The following is a 26055-nucleotide window of genomic DNA, read 5'->3' as shown; positions in this document are numbered from 1 at the left end:
TTACCCAATACTCAATTTTCTCAGTTTGTATGCTGTCTTGATTTTCAAAGTAAGCAGATGCAAAGTCTTATTAAATGTGTATTTATCCTGACAGTAAAGTTACGCAGTATGTTCAATTCTTTCAACCAAGTAGATAGACTAAATATGCAAAATGCCAAACCAACAAAAGAAAAGGCAAAGGCAATATAAGCACACACAAATTCAAAACACTATTTCATCTAAGGAAGTACACACCAATTCGATTTAAGGACAGAATGTTTTAATTCTGACTGTATGAAAATTGCTCTTTTTATATCAAATCTCTGTACTTCTCAAATAATCAAAACATCTTTTTCAAGGTAATTCTGACCCCCCACATAAGTAAACAAGTAAATCTTCACCTTACAAGAAAGTTATTTCTTCTCACAGATGTGCTACTTTTTCCCCTTGCTTTTATTACTGTTTCAAGAAGATGGGATGAAATAAAACAAAAAAAAATTAGGAAAACATTTTCACTGGAGAATTAACTTGGCTTTTACATACCAACTGACTTATATTCTTCGACTGTCTGAGCACATAAAACATGCTTCACCAATTAAACTTGACTAGTTGGCTTAAAGACAAAATTTGTGAGCTTCCCTCTGATAATCTAACAATGAAAATGGAGCTAAAAATCGAGTTCTGACAGTCCTTCCATGCCTCTCCAATTTTTATGTCTTGGAAAACAATATGAGTTCTGCTGCAATTCAGTTTTTATGCTTAATCTATATACTTCAAAGTTCTAAGAATTTAAAGGCAGGAACATTTAGGCTGTCCTGAAGCAGTGTGCTCCCAATGCATCTGTAGAAACATTTTCACACAGAACCTACAATACAGCACTCAGCATCAACCACTTTGCCTGCTTGATCCCAAAGTAGACTAAACTGGCTTCAGTTTCTGCTGGTGATAATAACTAAAGGGTATCTTCTAAACAAAATTATGTCTTGCATAAAAACTGTGAAATTAAGACTTCATCTATCAACAAAGTAAGTTAACAGCATAGCCTAAAAATATTTATTACAAAGAATGAACAGAGGAGTCTTTTTTTTTAAATTCAAAATAAACTGAAAGATAAAAAAAAGTTGAAAAATATATTATTTTCCAATTCAGTACATTAAATGAAGCTTAAAGATTTTATTGTTGGTTTTAAAGAGCAAGTAGATAAAGTCATTTTTGTGGGTTGCTGTTTAGTTAGTGGGGAGAGATTAATTCAGATTGCAAAAATCTAAATTTCATTGCAACATTTAAGTTTTAACAATGAATGGTCACTACGCATGGTCTAAAGGAGCTGCAGAGCTCCTTTAACACCACTGTTAATGAAAATGCAGGCTTAAACTACTATGCTAGACATCAGTTATCAGTGGTTATTGGTACCAGAGAAACATTTAGATCCTTCTCTGTAACTTCAAAATATTAAGATCCAAATATGACTATCAGAGTGCCACAAGATAAGCCAAAGTTGGATTTCGGTTTCCAGCTCAAACGCTCTATCAAAGAGAGCAGTCCCACTGTATGGAGCAGGTATCATGCAATTCTCTGATGTAAGCCTCTCTAAAGTATCACCTTTTTGCCGAAGTGCTGTACAGTATAGCAGAGTTCCAAATCTGTCCTATGCTTACTGCAATGACTGTGAAAAGCAGAAATCAAGACCAGGTTTTACTTATTGCTTATATATAGGTTGAGAAGGTTAACAACACTAATAAAACTTCACTGGAACACTGCATCCAGAGAACAAAAAGCGTAGTACAGTCTCTTATCACTGTTGCAGTTTAAAAATTACAGAAGATTTATTATTTCATCATAAACACTATAAAGAGCTGCATCATGGCTTTTGAAGAAGAAAGCTTGGCTTTTTAAAGGAAGCATGAGGCAGAATCCTGCTGGTGGCTCTTAGCAGATGACAGAGGGTTGATTTTTTAAATAAAATCTACTTGGAGCTCAGGATTGCCCATTCCACTCTGCAGGAGATGAAGAAATCCAGCAGAAGGTCTGTCTGGATAAGCAAGAAGCTTTTTACTGTACTAAATATGCAAAATGAGCGATGCTAACATAAGAAATGGAAATAAATGCAAATTACATAGGAGGAGTATTAAGAGGTTGTTTGAGTACTTAAGAGACAAAATTCAGAAAGCATAATCTCAGATGAACCCAATGAGAAACAAAAAAGAGTTCTACAAGAAGGTTAGCAATGAAAAGAAGTTCAGAGAAAATATGGATTGCAATTCAGTCAATAACACAGAAGAACCTGATGTACTTTGTACTTTGATGTCTTGGAGCTCAAAGCTTCAGTTTGCTCAGTGGAAATCACTTTCCAGACTTCCATGTACACCAGCAAGATATAGGAAAGAGAAGGCAGTAAATTGCAAGAAAACAAGTCAGGCTTAGGTTGAATATATTCCACAATCCATGGGGATTTCAATATAGTGATTCTGAAAGGGGTGCTTGATATCTCTATCAGGCTCCTGTGTAAAATCTAAACAACATCATGACAAACAATACAAAAAATGCTACGACATGCTCATCTTAAAGACTTAAGACATGCTCTTTAAAGGAAGGTAGCAAATAGGACTGAGAAAGTCATAGGCTGCTCAGCCTCACCTCCGTATCAAGAAAGACCAAGGATAATGTTCTCCTTTTCAAACATATGAAATACAAGAAACTAACCCAGAGCACTTTTAAAAGACTTACCATGTGTAGATGGGTTAGTCTTGTTCAAATAACCTTATTTTTAGTGCTTTCAATTATGAAATGAGTGGCTACATGAATGAGGGAGGAGAAGCGGTGGTGATACAGTGAAACATGTACAGCTAAGGCATTTTAATCTCCTGTGCATTTGCAAATATTAAGACTGGATGCATAAGCTGAAAGCTGGCTAGACTGCTGGGCCAAAGAGCAGCAAACAACAGCTTGAGATCTGTATGGTGTCCATTAACAGACAAAGAACCACAGAGGTTGATTTGGAGGCTAATATAGATCACTGTCTTCATCAAAGATGATCACAAATTCACTCTCTGCAAATCTGTGAAAGGCACTAACTTAGGAAGTGTTGTCGATACACTGAATGGTAAAGCTTCAATCTAAAATCTACTTGAGAAATGTGAGGACTAGACCAGCAGAAAATTAAGAAATTCATCCAGAACTATGAAATTCTACATCAAAGAAGATTAACTCCACACATCATACAGACTGAGAACCAACTGGCTAAGAAGCAGCTCTGCAAAAAGGAACAGGAAGTTAAAGTAAATACCAAACTCCATTTGATTCAACAGAAGTGGAACCAGCAAATCTAGGGAGGCTATTATTTCTATCTTCCCAATGCTAATGAAAGATAGCTTAAAATGCCGTAACAAGTTTCGGGCAACACAATTCAAGAGAGATGATGAGAAAACAGAGTTCATGTGACACTTACCAAGATGGCATCAAAGGCTGCAGGATCTGGCCCTATTTAGTCCTGGAAAGAGGATGCTATAGTGTGAGGCAGGGGAATACAATTGCAGCCTATACCCATCTGAAGAGCATTTACAATGACAGCATAGCTAAACTTTTCCCATCACATTTGACAATGTGACAGACACAAGTTTGGAAAGCTCAAGGTGCACATTAGAAAAAGCTTCTCTGTTCTAAGTAGTGCAGCAGCGGGACAGCTTATGCAGTGAGCTCAGGGGTTACTCAAGACTCAGCTTATCACAACCACAAACTACCTCTTCCACTGGGGATAACACCCTCTTTGAAAGACAAACAAAGCTCTATAACCTCCTGAGGTTCTTCTCAAACAACTGTTATATGGCTACCTTTCTCCTCTCATGAAGGTAAATTCTGAATAACATAACAGTTATGATAATCATTAGGCAATGTAGCTTTAGTTTTCACATGCTCAGTTTGAGACATTAGGCCAACATTTTCATAGGAAATTCATCACCAGTCTCCTGAAATGCCAGACTCAGGAGCCGGCCAGTACTGTAGTGACCTCGGTTTCACAACAACATCAAGGGATCAGAAAAGAGCCTGCAGATCTACAAGCTACTATATAGGAAGTAGTCAAGCAAGAAATTATGATAATTTGTGCTGGATATTCTAAGCGCTTTCATTTCAGGTGTTAGCAGACTAATCTCTATATCAGCCATTACTTCCAAGTATTGCTGACTGCTGCAAGATCAGGATGGCAAGCAGCTACACTGAAAAAAAAAACTGAGAGAAATGAGCATTTCTCTCAGTTACAACAAATAGCATGAAATCTTTTTTTGTAGCCCTCTTGAAGAAAGCATCTGACTGTCCACACACCAATACTTGATTTTTAAGAGTTGTCCAAGGGTGATACATAATCAGTCTCATTTTGCAAAAGTAGTAAAACGACATCTCAAAATGCAAAGGTACTAATAAATAAAGGCCCTTCTCATTGACTGAAAAGGGACTTTGTATTCTATTGAAAGCTAGAAACTATTAACATTTTGTCAATTAAAAGCTAAACAAAGATTGTGTGTTAAAACTTTCAAAATTTGTTTTGTAACTGTGACAGAACACAATGTATATTTGTAGCTATCCAAAACCAAACAAACACTCCAAGCCTCAGAAAAACTGGTATCATCCATGAATATTTACAAATCTAGAATAAAACACTTTGAAACAGCTTAAATAAAAAGTTTCTAGATGCATTTATAAATAAAATACGGAGTAAGCTAGAAAAGTATGGAGAAAGCAGTGTATTCACTTGTACAACACACACACATACACACACGCATACATTTAATACTGGGACTTTTTTTTTTTCTCTCAAAAGGCCAGAATATTTTTGTACTGCTCAGATCGATGAAGAATTTGCTTATTAACTGATATAGAAAGGCCGAGAAGTGTTTTGAAGCACATTTGCTTAACTTACAATGCAAGCATTCCATATATTTCACAGTAATTTGTTAATTCATTTTCAGCCTTCAGTTTTACAACTTTCTAAAAAAAAGTGAAATACACAAAAATTAAATGCACAAGAGCCACAAGAATTACAGTTCTGTTTCAAACCATTTCTGAGCATACAATAGTTAGTGATAGTTTCTCAAATTATGTCATAAGTTAACAAATATGTATACACTTACATCAGAATACAGCTATGTACAAAAATCATACATCACTTACAAGAACAGCTATTCAGAAAAGTATTTAGAACAGCAATTATTCAAATATGTCATATGGTGCTCTTTGTCATGGTTAAGAGAGCACGAAAAAATAAAAATCAGATGTCACCCATAAACCTTAAAAGCAATGAAGACTATCTGCATTCTAAATATAAAATTGTTAATTATCAGTATTTAAGATAATCAACAAAAGTGTACTAAGAAAATGTTTTATAAGTGCAACTATATGCAAGGTTTTATATAATCATTTCTAAGAAAACTTAAAATCACTGAAATAATACCATGATGTACACTGTAACACATTTACCACCATTTTTTCCTCAAACAGTATAAAATGGGACCTTTGAAAAAAATTGTTATGAGAAACAAGGAAGCACTGTTTTTTGCAATTGAATATTACTTACAGTAAAAGTGCATCTACAAGATAGCATAGCTGAAGCATGAAGTGTGGTTTGTTTCAACTGAATTAAAATGTAGTAACTTCTTCAGACAGAAAAGATATTTTTAATATATATTTTCATTATATTACCTTTTGGCAGCAAAGTCTGCATGGAACAAACCTAAAGCACAACAAACCAGTGGAGTGAACTGATGGCTCACCGTATGCCATGCTGGGTGCAAAGCGAGTCAAATTATTTTTCCATTTCAGCGGTTCCCTAAGCTTTTGTTACCTCTGTGGTTGGGCACCCTCAGACAGATCTCTTTCATATTACAGTTCCCTTTGAAATATGAAAATAATAATCATAAAAAAAATCTCTCAATATTCACTTAAGGTAGAAATGAAACTGCTTTTTAAAGTAACTAGTAACAGCTCAAATGTGTTTCTAATGATACTGTCTTCAAAGCATGAATATGAGGACAAAAGTACTAAATAACAGAAGATTGGATGTCATTCTGCATGACATCAGAACTACAAAGAGAAAATTTAGCTTTTTTCCTTATTAATGGTCATCGTTATTCTGTAATGCTTCTGCACCTCCCTTTTCCTTAACACTGGTTCAGTTTCCTCTCAAGAAATGACCAACATAGACATCAAATGATGCACCAGAATGGCACACATACAAAAGGTTAAAAAAAAAAAAGGTGGGGGATACAAAGAAGTTAAAGAAATTATCTCAAGAAAATTGCCAAGTGTTGGAATCTGTAAAATCTCTGATTGTGATAAACTGATTTCTGAAATCTCTCCTTACAGGAAAAGAGGAAAATGAAAACACTCCAAATGAGGCCTAGACTATTTTCAAATTAGTTGGTCAAGACAGATGAAAGGTACCACATAACATCAAAGAAAATATGTAAAAACATGGAGACTAGAAGTTCAGCCAAAAAGCTAATTTCTTATCTCCAAGTAACTTCAGTATTTTCACAATAAAGTACCAGTATCAAAGAGAAATTTTATAAGCATACTGCATATCCTCTGCAACATGTAAAGTAGCTAAAAATTTAACATGATGTAATTTTCTAGTCACTCACTGGAAAACACTGAGACTCTCATCTCAGCTCTAATGACTCTACCACAGCAAACTGCTCTTTTCAGCACGGGTTTCTATCCGCAACTCTGGCTCGCTGAGTCTTTAAAAAGTATCAGTATCTCTTTCTCTTCCAACCACCATCCACAGTTTTCTTTCTCTAAGCAGCCATTCCGCATACAACAGTCTTAAAGGTTTCCTTCCAATATTCCAGATTTCATCAAACTGACACAGATGTACTTCTGTTCTGTCCTTGGGAAAGAAAAGGAGGCTGCTGATCAAATTCTTCAATTCACTTAAAAGCCTGTGTGCATTTAAGATAATAGACTTGCTCAACTCTAAGAAGCAGATCAACAATTGGCAATTTTGCCTGAAAACATCCATTGTAATGGAGGCATACTAGAGATACAAGAAACTTTTAGTTTGATTATTGTATTATAAATAGTGTGGAACAGAAGGTAGGGTCCAGTACTGCTATTATCACCAGTGCTTAGCGTATCAAATTTTCATCTCTTCCAATGCCAGCTACAAACCTTCAGAGTAGGTTTTGATATGTTTCAGTCACAGACATTTTATTTGAGCATTTCACTTTTCACTGACTGTAAGTAAACACTTTACAATTCAGTCACTGTATAGAAGTATACTATACATTATTCATGACTGGAGAAACTGGAGTGGGTAGCTTGCACTATTTCAGAAGCATAAACAGTAACATGAATTTGAAAGAAGTGAATTGAAACTAACAATCTAAAAGAACCACTGAAAACTTTAATTTAAAAATGTTTCCAAAAATTTTCCAAAAAACATTCAGCAATGACTTCTCCAGTGAATCGCAGAAAACATTTTTGTGACAGTAACAGAGACAAAAAGCCTCAAAAACAATGATCAAGGGAGGCTGAAGTACTACTTTCCCAAAGCTCTAGTGCCAAGCTCTGTTGGCTGCTTGAACAAAAATGTTATATACATCTTAAGAAATGGCAAAAACAAATATAGCATTCTAAAAACATTTGCACTTCTGGGGCTGACAGAGAACACTGAACACATTCAAGATGCTGAAAAAGACAGAAATATTTAACCAGAAACAAAGGTTTCCCTTCTCTTTGCGTATCTTGTTATATGTTATGTATTAAGTGCATTTGCAACTGATACATTTTCTTTAAGTTGACAATAATAATGACAATAATAATGTTTTGAATAGTATCACTTTAACTTATAAAGTCTACTATATTCAAGTAAACAATTTCATATGTAGTAGACTGAGAAAAAGTACTTCAAATAACTTCAATATGAATTAATCTACGCTGAAAATGACACGCTGCTTAATTTCAGAATTTTACCAATCTTCATTACTAAAAAATTAATCATTTCATACTTGTGGGTTAGTATTAAATTTAGATGCAGAAATGATGAGAATGGGAACTTTTCTTAAGCATCTCATGAAAAAGTGAAAATAACCTTGAATGAAATAGTAAGATATTATTTTCATAATTAAAATGAGACTAAGATATTTAAGTAGAACTAAGCAGATAAGTTATTAATTCAAGTTTCAGAATAAAGGACTCCAGTTTTTTAGAAATTTAATCTTATGTGATTTCTACGCTAAGCAGGACTAACTGAAAAAAAAATGTTAGGTACCAAGTACTATAAACTTCACTCAAACTTCCTTTCCCACAAAGATGCAAAACACCGTTATAAACATACAGTAATCAAGTGGGTTAGCACAAGCTAATGCACCACTTTCTTTCAGAGCAAAATCCAGATGAAATGATAGCACAGAGGAGTATTGTACAGGCCTCACAATTTGTAGTTGCTTTCCTGACCACTACATGCCTACACATACAAACTATACAAACCTACATACATGTGTGCAGCTACATACAAGGTGAAAAAGAGGCCACAATAGTTTTGACTCAGAAAATAACGGCTAACTCACAGAGGCTGTTCATATCAAGACTTCAAAGAACTATGATCCCTATCAGGGTATTAGTACTCTTAAGACCCTCCCCAGAAAGCCAGTTCATCTGACCTGTGTTTGTGTGGGGTGAGGAGGGACATACTTCCTGGTGGTGCTGAATGAAAGGGCTAGAGGAACCAGGGACAAATTAAAACAGTGCACATTGTAGCATAAGCAGCAGCACTTTTTGTGAGTGTATTTTTTGTTTGTTTGTTTGTTTGTTTGCTCTACTGTGAGGAAGGTCAAACAGAACAAGAGAGGCTGCAGAAACCCCATCCATGGAGGTATTGAAAACCCAGCCAGACCCTGCCTGGCATGAGTTACTCCAGCTGACCTTGCTCTGAGCAAGGGGCTGGGGACCAGCTCTAGAGGTCTCTTCCAATCACAGCTGCTCCATGATTCAGCTCTTTATAAAAGCAAAAATGGTTTAGACAAGCCTTTCAGAACTGAAGAAAATTAAAGTCCTACAGTTTACTTATTGTTCTTTAATGTGAAAAACTAAGATTACCACTGGAGTTTTAAAAGCCCGCTGGTTTTCTTATCTCTTTTTCACAGCCAGTGTTATTAAAAGAACTGTCAGTAGGTACCAGCAGACGACAGGCTGTTTTTATGTAAATTTAAATAATTTTACTATGACTGGTTACAAAATAACACTTTTTTTTTTTCCATTTCATCTACTTTGCATCTTAAGATATCAAACTGCTGCTTTTTATATACCAGTAATGGCATAAACTCTCCAAAATGCAAAAAATGTCAATTAAATACTAGACTGATGAACACTGCTCCGACTACTAAAACTGGCAATACTGATTTTACTCATGCAAAACCTAAAATCTCAACAGATGTAACTTTTCTTTTAAAATGGACATTAAGCATCTTTTTCTCAAATGCATTGCTTAACATCCCTCTACAGGCTCACATGCTTGGCAGTTACAATTACTTAGTCTTCATCAAGCCAGAAAAAATCTAGAAATTGCTCTCTTTATCTGTCATTTATTATTAAACAGTCTTCAAAACTTATTAAGTAAGGTTATCCTTGCCAAAATTTCTCATGCTGTTACTGAATGCAATTTGTTTTTCTTTTTGAATATCTTCAAAACTAATTTATTCCTTTTCAGTGTGGATTTTTACGTTACACTGTGTACCACCCACAAAAACCTTCATCCTTCGTTCTCCCAATCTTAGCATTGTTGAATACTAATGCAAAAATATACCCCCTTAGGAAGTCATGTCCAAAACAGTCTCTAGACTGGAAACTAGAAGTCCACTAAAATTCTGAAACTGACTGTCAAGGTCATAAAGAGAGAGTTTAAACTTTATTTTAATTGCCTTTTACCAAGCACAAACAACAAGCCTGTGCTCCCTTGTGGTTATACTAATCAGCATGCACTGCGTTAGATGGAAAAATGCACAAGAATCTTATCCATTCTCTTTTATATTCTATTTGCCTTAATTGCTAAGCAGAGACAGGACATGAAATAAGTGGTCCATATCGGAAGATTCAGAGAGACATCCATTTTGAGGCCCAGAAAGGCATAATACCGACATACTATAGAAATAGAAGATTCAACTTCTCTCCCTTATTTCCCTAGGTAACAACATCAGGACCAGCTATAATTTGTCACTGAATTTCAGTAACAAGCACACTTCAGAAAGGTCTTCAAATGTATTAGATTTTTAAATCCAAGGATAAAACTTAGCCGCAGTTCAGAGTGAAGTATGCACTTTTATTCATACAGTATTTTCCTACCAAGTTATAATCAAGTTTCTGCTGTGCAAATTTGGTACTGCTATTGCTGGCTTTTATTGCTGTACGAAATTACAAACAGCTAAAGGCGGCCAAAACAACTTCACCACACCTATTTCATTTTTAATTGCCTTTGGTAAGAATTAGATCTGAAATTACTGTTTAGATATCATTGTCAAATAAATGGCAACAAATTTTTATCAATTAGATTACATACCTATGGATTTTTGCAATCAATTGAGAAAATTCTATAAAATAATGTTCTAATATATCCTAAGTTAGCTACCAGTCCACTGGTATCACTGAATTATACTTGCATTTACTTCTATCAACTCCAGTGAAAACTGAGCAACATTTCAAGCATCAATACCCACTTGGTTATCATTATCATTAAAATTCCCTCTGGAAAACACAAACACTTCATCAAACATATTTCACCATATATAGGATGCTGAAGTTTTCATAAAGTCCTGAAAATGTTCTCAGTTCCTACATTTTTCATAACACATGTTCTACCAGTGAAACCCAACTATACATACTAGCTTCCAGGAAAAGTGCAGGGTTAGTTGCCTCTGTTTGCTTTTAACTACAAATAGTTAAATCGAATAAATTATTTTCATTTTAGATTTCAATTAAAGAACTAAGGCTCTCAAATCAGAAATGACTGAAGAATATTCTGACGTTTTGTCAAACACAGCATGTCTTCTTGACTGGTCGATAAATAACGTGACAGCAAACATGCTCCAATACCTATGTTTTTTCTTACAAGTCACTGGACAATTGCATCTCTAAAGTTTATTTTCCAGTGCCCCCACAGGGAAACCTAGTGACTTGCAATGGCAATAATAATCATCCAACACATTACAACTGGATGGGAGGAGAGAAAAAAAAAAAAAAAGTGCCAAGAAAACTTTATACATCCTTAAGAAAACAAAAACCAAAACTGTGTTTTTCAAGGATGAAAGTGTACACTGTGCTAGGCAAAAGCATCATTTTTCATTAATTGCAAAAGCTGACAAAGGATGCAAGAACCACACTTCAGACAAGTAATATTTCCTGTTCAACCACGCTTACATTTATTAGCTTAGATGCAGACAAGCTCCTGTATGATATCGATGGGCAGAAGCTTTCTCACTCCATACAAACTTATCCATTTCCAAGTGACAATGCTGACCTTTCAGTGTACTATAGTTGCTCATACTTTGCTCTCTTCTCCAACAATTTATAATAATATATATAAAAAATGACATGCAGAAATAAGTGTACTGTGCTGTATAGCTCATGTATAAGGTCTCTGTGATTGCTAATTAGAAAGGATGCTTTCCTGAATTATCATCCTCTGCATGCAATTACTGCAGAGCAACAACATAAATTAACTTTACAGAAAAAGGCATTCAATATTGTTGCTGGAGATACATACATTTCCCTTCCCCCATGATCAGTAAAATTCAATATGAGAAACAATGCACATAGAATGGCTTTGTTTTTGTCTTTAAAAGAGAACAGAGATTTCTGTAATAGAATTCAAATGCTTGGCCACCCTTCCTCTACCTTCCTAACCTAACTTTTGTTTCCTTTTAATGAGAAAAGGGAAAGTCAGCAAAACAAAATGTCACCATTAAATCATTTCACAGCATTTTGTGTCAGAAATGTAATGGAAAATGCACACATCATGGGAAAGGTTACTGTTCTCCCAGAATATCTTTTCACTTGGTTCAGGGCGTATCTCCCTACATAACTGTACAGGCACTACTGATAGTTGTTCTCCCTAGGCTTAATTTGGCAGTTGAAGGATTGTGGCATTTTCAGGAAACCACTGTGCAGTGATTTTAGTGGTTATCCAGCTAAAAGTGATGGTATGATTTAGAATAATTACTCTGTTTATGTGCAATGGTAAAAGTCAGTTACAACATCAAATTCCAGTGTCAGCTTATATTTTACTGTGTATTTCCCTAATATGGCAACGCATCAGACCTCAAAGTCAGAATTACAGAAATTTATTGTTCATGTTCCTCAACAGCAAAATACATATGGAATACAAGAGCGCTGTTTTACTTAGTTTAACTGACAGTTATGAGAAAAATAAAAATGAAAAGAGAAAAAGACAGTTTTACCCAGTTAATCAGAGAACTGAAAATTAATTAGTGCTTGACCTTTACATTATTACAATCACTGATATGAAAAAGGAACAAAGTCATACTAGAAAAGAAAATCATACTAGAATGGAAAAAAAAAAAAGAAAATCATACTAGAAAAGAAAACTTTTTTTTTTTCTTTTCCCCATTTCCTTTCTACAGTCTTTCTCTTAAAAGCCAAGTAATGTTACCAGGTGTTCTTCAACGTGAAATCAAAGAAAGGTTTGCAAATTTAGCTACAACTGTATTCAAGACAGAATGGCAAAGATCTTTTTTGTTTTTTTTTTTTTTTTCTGAGCTTCATATGACAACAACATCCAAAAAATACTTGTTCAAATAAGATAAGACATTTCGTGACAGAGATCAAGTATTAGAAAAAAAAAATCAATTCAAAAGGTAAATGCTTAGGAAAAACACGAACAAGAAGAATGAGATTGTTATAAAGCAATGACGTGCTGAACATAGAGATACCGAATTCTTGTCTTATTATGAATCAGATCTCTGGCTTTCTGAATGGCAGATACAAATTAGTAGTTTTTATTGATAAGAGAATGCAAAGTCATCACAACACAAACAATATAGGTTATGGTAATAACCTCACTTGCTGCAAAGAAGTCAGTTTTATTAATTGTAAAGCAAAAGAAAATCTGAATCCAGACTCAGATACATATGATTTAAAAAATAAATAAATAAAAACAATCGCAAAATTCATGTAAAAGGAAACAACCAAATGAATAATTACGGTAGTCTAGATTATCCAGTCATTAATTTCAACGGCTGCAAGGACAGGGAACCAAAGAAATATCATCCACAATAGACAAAATTGTAGCGAATACTAATATTATGCCAAAATATAGGAACAACAAATAAAACCAAGAATTCTATTCTTATTCAGAAAAAAAGATATTCTATAAAAAGATTAATATTAACTTGTATTAACTTCCATTTAGGAGATTTTATGCATAAATCATTTCAGCTATATTAAAGTTTTACTACAATAAAATGAATTTCTCCTCTAACATATACTGCAAAACAGTCTTCTTTACACAGTGCATCATGGTGCTAAAGACGCATTGTAAGGGGAATTTTTTATTTGCTTCCTTGACTATGGTTTTAAAAGTATGTTCTCCAGTACCCAGCTCTGAAATATCTTATGTTACTGAATTAAGCTAAAAAAGAACGATAATATTTCATATATACAAGTAGACTATCCACAGCTATCCAGAGATCATCATTTTCCACCAAATAGAAAGCTTCCAATTTAGTCCTAAATTAACAAGAAATTGCACACATTTTTGCTCCATTAATTTATTAATGAAAATTTGTGTTACATTCCATTTTACTCACGTCAATAAAAATTGTGGTTGATACCTAGAAAAAAAAGACTCCAAGGCGTTAAGGTTCCAGTACTCTTACCTACTTTTCACGTATGTACCTCTTCAGTAACGCAAAACATATGTTCTCTCTGATTTCATATCAAATTTTGAATACTGCAGATGATTTTTGCACTAACAACTCAGGCCTCCTACTATTAAAACCCCACACAGGTTATCTAACTACAGACTAAAGAGGAGCAGTAGTAGTGGGCAGCAGTAACAAAAGTAAGAAACAGAATCGACTGCATACTGGGACAAATTATTATAGTTTAGCATACTCAAATAATTCATAATTAACATTACAATTCTGTGGACAGACTTTACTTTAGGAAATTGACTCTACAGATGCTCACTTGATGCTAATTGTGCCAAGCCAAAATTAAGGCTGCAATACAGTGTTTAAAGGGTTATTGCTTCCTGCCACTGTCTTCTACCACGTTGTTTTAATATCTGAACACAAACATTCTCAGGTTGTAAATTTAAGTGTTTCAGTTTCATGGTTTCTGTAGCTATGGCTCAGTTTAACAATGCAGAAGATGTGAACTGATAAAGAATTCGACATTTGTTTTTTGAGCACTCTGTTCTATGAAATGCTCTGATGTGATAACCTTGCTGCACTGAAAGTGACCGAAGCTGTTTGGCCAGAACGATCTGACACATACAGATGCCAACTGAACTGGATTATTTGATACATGTTTGATGCTTTAAGAAAAAATTCTTAAGAATACCCACAAAAATAAATGCTACTGACCCTATCAAGATAAATATTTAAATCTTTTGCAGCTATAATGTATTACTAGGAACCAGGCTGGGAAATACTTTGCTAGGTCATCAGCCTCTGCTGTTACAGATAATGTAATTCCACATTCTCTGCATCTTGTTTTGTTAAAGTAATTTTAATCTTCTGCAGAGGCACCTCACTCACGGGCATTTTTTTCTAAAGAACTCACTACTTAGAGCAAAGATAATCAACAGAGCCTGAGTATTATGTTTTTTAATTCTTTTGGAACTCGGGAGTTAGAAAAAGGTATGGAGGCCTCTGATCCATGTATTTCTTACGGCAACCAGAAAAATAAGATATAAATCCTGAAATATCTAGCTGTCCTGGGAACAGATGACAACTGCCAAATACAGTGTAAAGCTCTAACGTACAAATCCATGATTGCAGCACAGACTTAATCAAGCAGCTGCAGCCAGAGAAAAGGATAACTACTTTTGAAAATTCACTGATCAAGAAAAGTAAAATATTATTAGTAGAACAGAAAGTAATTCTGCAGAAAGATCTGCCTGAATTTCTATTTACAAGCTGTTACTTGAAAAATGTACTACTTCTAAAGTTCATGATACAAGTCCACAAGCATTTAGGATCAAGACACTAAACACCAATACCAAGATCTTCTGATAATTAAACGACTGAATAGAACTTCCATCTGAAGAGTGTGCAAACTTCTACTGCACAGTGTAAGATTAAAGCCCAGTAAACAGATAAAGCCCAGCATACAAGTAATTGGGAGTCACTGGCCTACAACTTTCAAATAGACACATAGACAGACAGACATATAGATGAAGAGATAGATAAATCTTGCATTAAACTAACTTCAAGGGGGGTCGATCACTAAACAGTATAGGAAGTAACTGGAAGAAAAACAAGTAGCCATGGAAAATGAATCCTTGACTGATTTCAGGAGAGAAAAGCAAAACAAACAAATAATGTTGGGAAATAAAAAAAATCACTTGGTAATGGAGCACTGAAAAACCTTGCCAAACATCACAGTAATACTCCAGTAGGGTTTGAAAACTTTCACAACAGTGAGAGACACAAGCATGCATTCTTCTTCTATTCTATATATTAAAATAAAACTTATTTTCTTCACAGTATTTTAACAGGAAATATCATAAGAATGTAAATAATATTTTAAAAATAAATTCACACTAATCATCGTTTTCCTGAAAAGTACTATGATCATTCTTTTCTGTACTTGATCACAGGTAGGTAGAATAACCTTTTATCTAATTTTGTGCTGTCTTTCAAAAACAAGATTTAATAGCATGATTTAGACAGAAATACCATTAGATGACCTTGTACGTACAGCCTAACCTGGCTTTCCTGTTTTTAATAACAAGGAATTGAATGGAAACGAGTCTTTTAATCTAGACAGTATCTCTAAAGTTTCTGTTCTGGGTCATTTCTGGGCAGGTTGTCTTTAAGATCAAGATCACATAGTGTCAAGAATTAAACTACAGCTGAAAAATGAAATTTGTTATCTAAAAATCTGAGTTTATATTTTTAAGTGGCTTGAATTTCCCCAAGACCTAACTGGTTAGACAATGTCAAGACAGAGAAATAATCCAGACATCAATCGAGGTTTTGCTTTTTCATTTTCATAAAAGAACAGACATGCATATTAAAGAAACCATTTAGGTACCACATTTAAATAGACTGGTTTCTAATTAATTCAACATTCAATAGTCTGCTATGGATTTCTTGCAGTAAAACTTAAAATGTTCCAGGTATATGCAGCTTTAGAGGACTGAGTAACTGAAATACAAGTGTATGTATATGTGTGCACATGCTATCTAGCATCAAAAGAAATACCTTTGAGAAGGCAGTAAAATCAACAGGAGAGGAAAAAAAATAAAAAGATGATACAGCAGGTAACTTACCTAATTAGAAAACTTAACACGCAGAATGAATCCCCATAAATTATGTAGCAGAAATAAACCACACTACTGAATAATAAGCTTCCCTTCATTCAAGTACTTCATTCCAGTAAGATAATGCATTTATAATCCTTTGTAAAACCTAAGACTGTTGCAAATTGTGGATGAATTAACTAATATTTTCCTTATAATTAATCTCTACATTAACAGCCTTAAACTACTGTAAATCATACTATTTCAATTACTGTGATAGATTGTTAATTTTGTTGCAGTGCATTTAAAGTAATTCATTATTAATGTGCTTGTTCTGAAAAACTTCAGCTCATGCAGAGCTTCAAAACTGGCAGCTGACTAACAGCTAAGGAACAAATCCTCAACTTGAAGACTGATAGGCACCTCACATGGAACGGAGAGAAACAAATAATGTAAAGACATACTTATGCAAGACAAATGCAATTAAGGAAATGTGATGAGCAACAGTTTCAGAGTAAAAATCTTCAGAGGATTCAGAAGAACTTAAAATAAATTTCCTGTTCAAAAAAATAGAATTAAAGGAAATAACTTCGTGCAGCTAAGGACTCAGTCCTTTATACCGTGTCAATTATCCTAAATACGATACGCACATTTGTAGCACCGCTATTACAGATGCTGTATAGATTTTCAAGATATTCAGTTATTTTGTGACTCAGTGACTCTGAGATATGACAAACTTTATAGTTAAACGTATCAAATATGTTTTTTCTTTAGTAAATATGCCATTGTACGTTTTCATCTTCCTACTACTCACCTTCCCCTAACACCTGCCTTGATACAGCGACTGCACATGTAGAATGTCATGTTTTACTTGAATCACACGAAAATAAATATTTGCAGATTTACTTACTTTCAAATAACCATCTGCATTAAAAACAAATACTGTACACATGCTTAAGAGCTCACTTGCCAATTTTATACATTTTTGAATACAATAATCAGTATTCAAATCTGTTTGTAAAAAATTGGTTTAATTTTTTTTCAATTAGAACCCTAGTCTATGTTACATTCTCTGTTATGCTATCAAAAGAAATGAGAATATCTAACTTAACTGATAGTGAAGTGTAAGAAGTCAGTACACAAGGTTTCAGACGTATATTTGCTCTAAGTTGTGATATAAAGACATCCAATTCCCTTTATGATTTTTCTTTAAATTGGCCAATGTAACAACAATTTGGTCTCATACATAAATTACATTTTAATTTTGTTCTTCTTTTCACATTTTAAGTATTTGAATGTCAGTATTTGAATGTTTTTGTTTGTTTGTTTGTTTTGAACACCGGCAGTTCATCTCAATTTTGTTCTTTTACCAAAACAGAATAAACAGTAGTGCTATGTTAAAAGCACTTTGTGCGTACAATGGCACAATCACTTTCTCATGGAGAGCAGTACAAAACAGAAGGCAAACTTTACCTACTAGATACTGAGCCATACTTCATCTTATCCATATTTCTACTAAATACAGTTAAATTATCAAGAGAGCTATTAGACAATATCATAAGAACTTTGTATATCTCTACTAATGAACTAGTGAGTTATTAGCTTAATTAAAAAAGAAAAAAAGATGATATTTAAGTATCAAGCAACTGCTTTGTAAGTTCCATGAATCAATGGCTGTAATAAACCATCAAGGAAACCCACTAAACTTCTCCACTGCAGAAAACTTACAAAGATTTACAAAATGAAACAAATCATTACATAAATGCTTTCTAAAACAAACAGTAGTGGTCACATCTGAAAACAAATATAGCCTTTTAAATTGCTTTACGAATGTGTTAGAGATAAGTTTTTACATTTCATATCAAGCTTTAAAAACTCTATCTCAAAATGTGTCTTCTATTCCAAGCAAATATTTTCAGTATTTGATTACCCCTTAAGACTCAGCAGTATATGGTTGTAAGTAGTCTCTGGTTTCCCAGAGCTTTAGTTTAAAGTGCCCATTGCACACTCTTCTACCAAATTCTTATCTCTGTGATAAAATGCATGCCTGCACCTTACATTAAATATTTAAAAAACACTACCTTTTACTACTATTCTTCTCAAAATTCATTTCATTTGGGATTGTTCAGTCTAGAGAAGAGGAGGCTCAGGGGAGACCTTACCGACCCTGGTGATGTTCAAAGAGCATCTGGATGTTGTGTTGAGGGACATGGTTTAGCGGGAATCATTGGTGAAGGGTGAATGGTAGGACTGGATGATCCTGTGGGTCTTTTCCAACCTTAGCGATTCTATGATTCCATGATTCATTTGAATAAAAGGATATTCAAAACTCATAATTCTCTAGTCAATATGGCTTCTTTAGTGTCACTTATCACTGAATCATGGAATGGCTTGAGTTGGTAGGGACCTCAAGGATCATCAGCTCCCAACCCCTCTGCCACAGGCAGGGCTGCCAACTGCTAGATAAGTATTGGATCAGGCTACCCAGGGCCCGGTCCAACCTGGTGTTAAACAACTCCATGAATGCAGCATCCATGACCTCTCAGGGTAACTTGTTCCAGCACCTCACCATTCTTAGTAAAAAACTTCCCCCTGACATCTAATCTACATCTCCCCTCCTTTAGTTTAAAACCATTTCCCCTTGTCCTATCAATATCTACCCTACCAAACAAAAAGTTTATTTTCTTCATGTTTATGAGCTTCCTTTAAACACTGGAAGGCCAAAATGAGGTTTCCCTCATTATTATGATAGATTATCCTTATTTGAGTGAATTGCTTTAACTTCTGCTGTCCAACTAATCTTGTAAATAGTAACTGTTCCACTAAGTTCATAACAGACCAAAACTGCATAAGTATTTTATTCAACAAAAATAATGTACATAAAAATGAATGTAATAAATTCATTTTTAAAAAAGGTGATGCAGAAGGATTTCAAGATTGATCCCCCCATTTTGTGGACAAAACCAGAAAACGCAAAGCTTTAATATAGTGCATATTCATATTGGAAATATCTATGTATGAAATCTGTCAGTAGTGATTAAAAATACAGTCTTCACATTTCTATGAATTATATGGCAACTACTCACACACACAGAAGTACTGACATATTAAAATGTGTCAATATGGTTTTTAAAAAGCTAATAAATATGGATATTCTAACTTTAATCAAATTTTTAGTACAAAACTGAAGTCAGTAAGGTAAACTTCAGTCAATTAATGAACTATTATGATTTATGCAAATGAAATCTGCCCTTTCAGGAACAGTTTCAAACCATTTTACAGACAATTATTTAAAGATTTTGTATCCATATGAACAACAGGTAGACAGACAATGAATAATCCTGCAGCCATTCCCTGCTGCATCTAAAATTGAGATTAAAAAAACCTGAATCTCCATTTGTCAAATAATAGCTAGTTGAACAATTTAATACTTTTTATTCCAGATTTAGTAATAAACATTCATCTTTGTTCAAGAAATGTGTATTTTACAAAACTCATTCAACCGTGAGCTGAAAGACTGTGCTGGCAAATTAGCAGCCAATAAGCATTTAACTGCAGTTCAGAAACCACTTAATTATAAGCAGCTTTCTGTTTGACGATGTCTTGGACTCAAAAACATTTGCCAAAGTGCAAAGGTATACAAACAAGGGACCTCAGGTCTGAATTACCTCACAAACCTCTACATGACAAAGAAAGCAATTTACGTTATTGGCATGGGATAGGGAGAGTGCAGTGTTGCAATCTTTGAAATACCAGAAATAACTGCTTATCTTCCTCTAATCTCTGCTCAGTTAGCAGCCAAAAGTGAGACATCTATGTAACTTTCAGAACATAACATTTCTGAAAAAATAGATTGTTCATGGATCATGCAATTAGGTCTGTCTTCGGTAACATTAAGACAGAAAAGCTGGAAGGCCCCATCAAGATTATTCCTCAAATCTGCAGTTTCAGCAGTTGTGTATTTTAATTTAACTTACTGATCAAATTGCACAATCAAAAAAAATATCATCTATAACATTCTCCCTAACCTCCCTTTTCTTCGTGGAAGACAAGGCAAAAATAAAATCCAGTAACGACAAAATATTTGCTGAGTGAGAGACAGAGATGATGAAAAACAATAATAGTTTTCTGAGAAACATTTTTGTGTAACAACAAACAGTGCCAAAATATGTCCTTACAAAAAAAAAAAAAAGCTACTGACTTATATTTAAGATAACCCTAAATTGCTTCTAAAACTAATTAGGAGAATAGTTTATAAAAGAATTTGTTAGGGTTTGACACACAGCATGTTTATTTTTGGTCAGTTCGAATTATTACTAAAGTCTTACTATTACATAATAAACAAAACATACCATTTGATTTCTACTGTATTTTTAATTTTCAGCCTAAATATATGGTTCTGGAAAGCACTTCATCTCCCTTATATTCTCACTTCTGGTACTGAATTGCAGAAAAAGCCTGATGGAGAAAATTAACTCACTGCCCTTTTTGTAGTAAGGCACAGTATATGTTTCCAGGATTTCTTCCCACAACCAAACAGCTTTCTTGCACTGCTGATTTCTTGCCAACTGTTATGAGAGTAGGACTGAAGAAAGCTATTTTCCTGTTGCAGAGAGTTAAAAACTGTTGCCACCAATTATTGTGTTTCTATGATAACAGATGTTGAGATACCCTGCCTTCTGTTTCAGTCTGGTCCAGGGAAGGAACCAGGAGGCCAACCGAGCTCTAGAGTACCTTCACAACGTATGAGTTACTGATGAGGTCCTAGAAGTACTCCAATTCCAAAGAATCCTACCCCCAGGAGAAATAACTGCATGAACTGGAATAGACTAGGGCCTGATCAGCTGGAAAGGAGCTCTGCAGAGAAGGCCATGAGCCAGGAGCATGCCCTTGTGGCCAAGAAGGCCAATGGTATCCTGTTATGCATTAAAAAAGAGTGGCCAGAAGGCTGAGGGAGGTTATCCTCCCCTTGCTACTTTGCCCTGGTGAATTCACATCTAGAGAACTGTGTCCAGTTCAGTGCTCTTCAGTTCAAGAAAAACAGAGAACGCCTGGAAAGAGTCCACAAAGACAGGGGCCTGGAACAGGTCCCTTATAAGGAAAGGCTGAGAAAACTGGAACTGTTCAGCCTGGAGAAGATTGAGTGGGGATCATATCAATACTTACAAATATGTAAAGGATGGGCACCGAGAGGATGTGGCCAGCCTCTTTTTGGTAGGGTCCAGTAAAAGGACAAGAGGGAATGGGCACAAACTGGAATACAGGTAATTCCACATGAACATAAGAAAGAACTTTACTTTGAGGATGACAGAGCATTGGAACAAACTGCTCGGGAAGGTTGTGGAGTCTCCTCTGGAGATATTCAAAACCCACCTGGACACTTTCCCATGCAACCTACTGAAGCAAACCTGCTTTAGCAGGGGGGTTGGACTTGATGACCTCCAGAGGCCCCTTCAAATCCTATGACTGTTAATCTGTGAAATTGCATCAACTTCTACAGTACAAGATATGCTATAATCATGATATAAAATAAGCTCATCTCAGCAGAAGACATCTGTATCTGGGATTTATCCTAATTCTAAAGCTACATTTTGCCTGCATTTATCACTGATTCTGACTTTCACTATAACTGATTCCTTGAATGAAATGAAAACGTGCATTCTAGAATGAACCCTACAGTTAAAAATACCAATTATATTTGTCCTGAAAGGGGAGACCTTTTCCATAAAATCTAACTGAATCATGAAGGACCTAAGTATAACACTATTTTTTATTTGAATTTATTATGAGATCATTTTAATGAAAGTTCAGTAGATTCGATTAGAATTTGTTTTCTGGTTGCTAGGCTCCATTATTATTCTTTCAAGAGTTATGAGCAGCTTCTACAGCTTCACAAAGAGGTCAGAAAGCCAGATATAAAGTTTAAATCAGCAAAACTTGTGGTCAATAGTAGCTGCCACTGAATAGCTATTCTACACTTTAATTAGATTTCTGAACCTACTAAAACACCACTTGAGGGTTTTTTTTTTTCAGCTCTATTTCAGATAAGGAATATGATTATCAAACCCTTTTATGATCTGTATTAATGGAGGTAGCATTAATACATTTTTAAAAACATGAATTACTCATAATCCAAACTTTAACTCATAAAATTGTTGATGATACTAGTTTAATTAGTCTTAAGATAGTCCTGTTGCTTTACTATCATTGAATTACTGGTTTATCTTTCTGACCTGCTATAAAACACTGACAACTCACTCTGACAAGAGAAAATTAATTCCTTTGTGTTAGAAAAACAGATTACCTTGGTTATTTACATCTTAATCCACAGCATAAACATGTTTGGCAGGTCAATAAGTGAATCAAGTCAGTGTTTCCCTTAAATGTTTCCCTTAAATGTTTCTATAAGCACATTTTCTTCAATAAAAATCATGAAAACAAAGTGATGAAGATGGAATTTAATCCCTCATAAGGTCAGAACATCAAACCTACCTGACTAGATTTTCATTGTCTCCAGTCCCCTTGCATGTAGCGCATTCAGTCCTTAAATCCTCTGATTTGGGCTTCTTTTGCAGAACAGACTGCCGTTGTCTTCTTTCTCTGGGAATCCGTTCCTGTCATAACAGCGGACAAAAGAAAGGAATGGGGGAAAAGAAGGGGAAGAAAGCAAATATTTTCAATTACAGTACTGAAAGTAATATTTGAACATTTGAAAGTTTAATTTTTTTGTGAAAGTGTTTAAAACAAACAAACAAAAAAAATCAAAACACTATATTCCAACCTCAGGTTTTTCTTCATCTGGCACAAAGCTTCGTTTTCGTCCTCTAGTTCTCTAGAAGAAAATACATTTAGATTTCAATATATTGTAACACAGAACGTTTTTGCTATTTATTTATTACTCAAAACATCAACAAAAATATACCTCATGAAATTAAAGAATTAACTATAGAACTACTGAAGGAAAACTACAATATCAGATGTTAGAGAAATGTACAGCACTGGCCAAAAAGAAAATATACATAATTTTGTTGAGTTGTACGTGTGGAGTCTTATTCTAAAGAACACTATCTTCAGAACGGTTTCATGAAGATGTTTCATAAACTAGCAAACTACAAAATGCATGAGTTTAAATCCAATATGAACACTTTACTACAGTAAATTAATACATGATGCAGAGTACATAGAAATTCACCTTATTGTTTTCTGTGATCACAAGACTTCATATACCATAAGCTTTTTTTTTTTGTTGTTACAATGGAATGCTATATATCAGACTTAAAAAAATCGTATATATCAAAAATTGGTGCTTTAAAACCATAATACACTATTAAATTGGCCTTTTGTAATCTACTTTATATTTCAGTACAGGATATGCTTTTGTACAATGTTTTCAATATTAACTAGGACAATTAAATTCTGAAAAACATTTTAACAGCTTTAGTTTCATTTATACTGAGGTACATAATAGGAGAGATGAAAACAGCTATATGGCAGATCATTTTCCAATCTCAGTAATTCTCTGATTGTATACTAAGGGACATGGTTTAGTGGAGAAATATTGGTGATAGATGGACAGTTGTTCTTTGAGGTATTTTCCAGCTCCGGTATTCTATTATTCTATAAATCTACAGCATTAACTATATGCCAGCATAAAAATGGTACAAAATAGATTGGATGAGTAATATGAGAGGCAGAACTAATTTCAGTATTGCATTTGGCCAAAAGAATTAAATGCCTACAGCGTCAAGGAAGTCATTCTAAAAAGTAACATCTCCATAAACTGTATCAACAAACAAAGGTTTAAAAAGAACTGTAAGTAACTACATGCAACTCACAAGCAAGTCTACTTTCACTCAGTACTTTATCTCTGAAACAGCAGCAATATAAACTGCTGTTAAGCTGGTAGTATCGCACTTTCCCTTATTTAATAAGGAAAGAAAATGAGAACGGATACAGTAGGATGTGGAAAACAATGGAGGCGATTCTACTTATCAACAATGTCTGATACTTCAAAATTAGTTTTAAAAAGAACTTCAAAATGCTTGTTTTTCTTGGAGAAAATAATCATCTAGGAAGTCACTTGTCACGTGACCAAAAAATGCACACTATTTTTTCATTTCACTTATTTTTAACAGAGCTACTTTTGATGTCAAAATCAAAAAAAACTAGTGAACAAAATCTTAGAACAGTTAAGAAGCAGCTGGACAGTAAAACAAAATGCAACAAAACTAATAATATAATGCTTTTCCTGTTTAGAGTCTTCCTTGAAGGGAATTTTTTCTAGTTTCACAGTAAGATTGTTCAATACTTTTAATTATAATATACATTTAAACACAGCTATAGTGTAAATAAAACTTCCACTTCAGCAGATATATACATCTCTATATAAGCAGATTTTGACTTGCTTAAGTTAGTTGCATAGCATTTGCAAAGCTTTTTTCTGCTTTTGAGTAAGAGTTAACTCTGTAGTAAAAGGAACTTCAAATGAGTGGACAACTAATTTGTTTTGTGTCTCCTTAGAAGACAGACTAACTACTATTAGGATTTTTTTTCACATTTCTCTAAGGACAATTGTTAAAAAATTGTAGGACAGTAAAAGCTTTGAATACCCTGTAAGAAATATTATTTGCCACAGATAAATGAAGATCCACAAACTGGAATGCTCTCATATTCTAAGCTTGCATATGTATGTATTGTGCTTAAGACAAATTCCATCAGAAAAACATAAGAACACAATAACAACAAAAGACTGTATTCCAAATCATTTTTTAGGTATTTCAAAGTAACAAGTTATTTACTCAGTGCATAAATACACATAGGTCACTCTGAAAGTAATACCTCTTATTTCCATGGAAACTACAACTGATACCAAGAGTACAATAACACTATTTGATAGAGCAAATTCTCAGGTACAAAACACTTTTTCAACATAGGCACCACCATTAGCTAAGCATTTTTGTCAGGAATGAACATGCCGCACTCGTAAAATTACATCTGCACCAGCAGAGGTGACCCACTGTTGATGTCACCACTGCTGAAACACCACCCACCTCCCACTGAGCTCACTACCACTGTTTGGTTTTCATAAACATTCAGCAATCAGCAATGAATGTCAATGAGTTCCATCTTTTTCTACATGGAGAAATTCAGTTCCACACCTTTGCTTCATATGCACTTCCATATCAGTCACTTTGTTAGATTCCCCCTCTGCTGCCATCTGTCACACAACAACAAAATGTAACAGAATACTGGTGGCAAGGTTCAGCCTCTACTGCCATATGACCAACATCTGCCTCTGACATTGTGGGCCACCATAAAAAAAATAGGAGGCATTACTTTTGAAACAGCCCCCGTCATTTAACATATTTTTATTTAATTAAATTATATTCAATTATTATTTAAAACACATTTAGAATACAGTCACAACTGACATGTATTGCATTCCACAATTTGATTTCATGACAAACCTTACCTTTTCCCTTCTAAAGTCTGTTAAAATTAAACGTTGGGATGAAAAATCTAAGCAGAAGACAACAGAAGAGTTCAAAATGTACTATTAAAAACCAGTTGCTTTCCTAGATCACTGTTATTGGATTATG

The 26055-nt window shown here is 34.4% G+C and overlaps 1 protein-coding gene across 6 annotated transcripts in view; it reads right to left on the bottom strand.

Moving 5' to 3' along the window:
* Nucleotides 1–26055, bottom strand: part of PHF14 (PHD finger protein 14) — a 155108-nt gene that overhangs the window by 70941 nt on the left and 58112 nt on the right. For all 6 annotated transcript variants that reach the window (XR_003073554.3, XM_015281402.3, XM_015281401.3 and 3 more), the window contains exons 15-16: nt 23238–23288; nt 22949–23070 (exon numbers count right to left, since the gene is read on the bottom strand). Coding sequence is in view for 5 of the 6 variants with exons in the window: in XM_015281402.3 (XP_015136888.1) it covers nt 22949–23070; nt 23238–23288 (173 nt within the window). In the remaining variant the exon portion in view is untranslated. The remainder of the gene's footprint in view (nt 1–22948; nt 23071–23237; nt 23289–26055) is intronic.

This window comes from Gallus gallus, chromosome 2, assembly GCF_016699485.2.
Source record: "Gallus gallus isolate bGalGal1 chromosome 2, bGalGal1.mat.broiler.GRCg7b, whole genome shotgun sequence".
NCBI classification, from domain to species: domain Eukaryota; kingdom Metazoa; phylum Chordata; class Aves; order Galliformes; family Phasianidae; genus Gallus; species Gallus gallus.
Note: the sequence above shows the minus strand (reverse complement) of the source record. Positions and strands in the feature narration are given on the sequence as shown.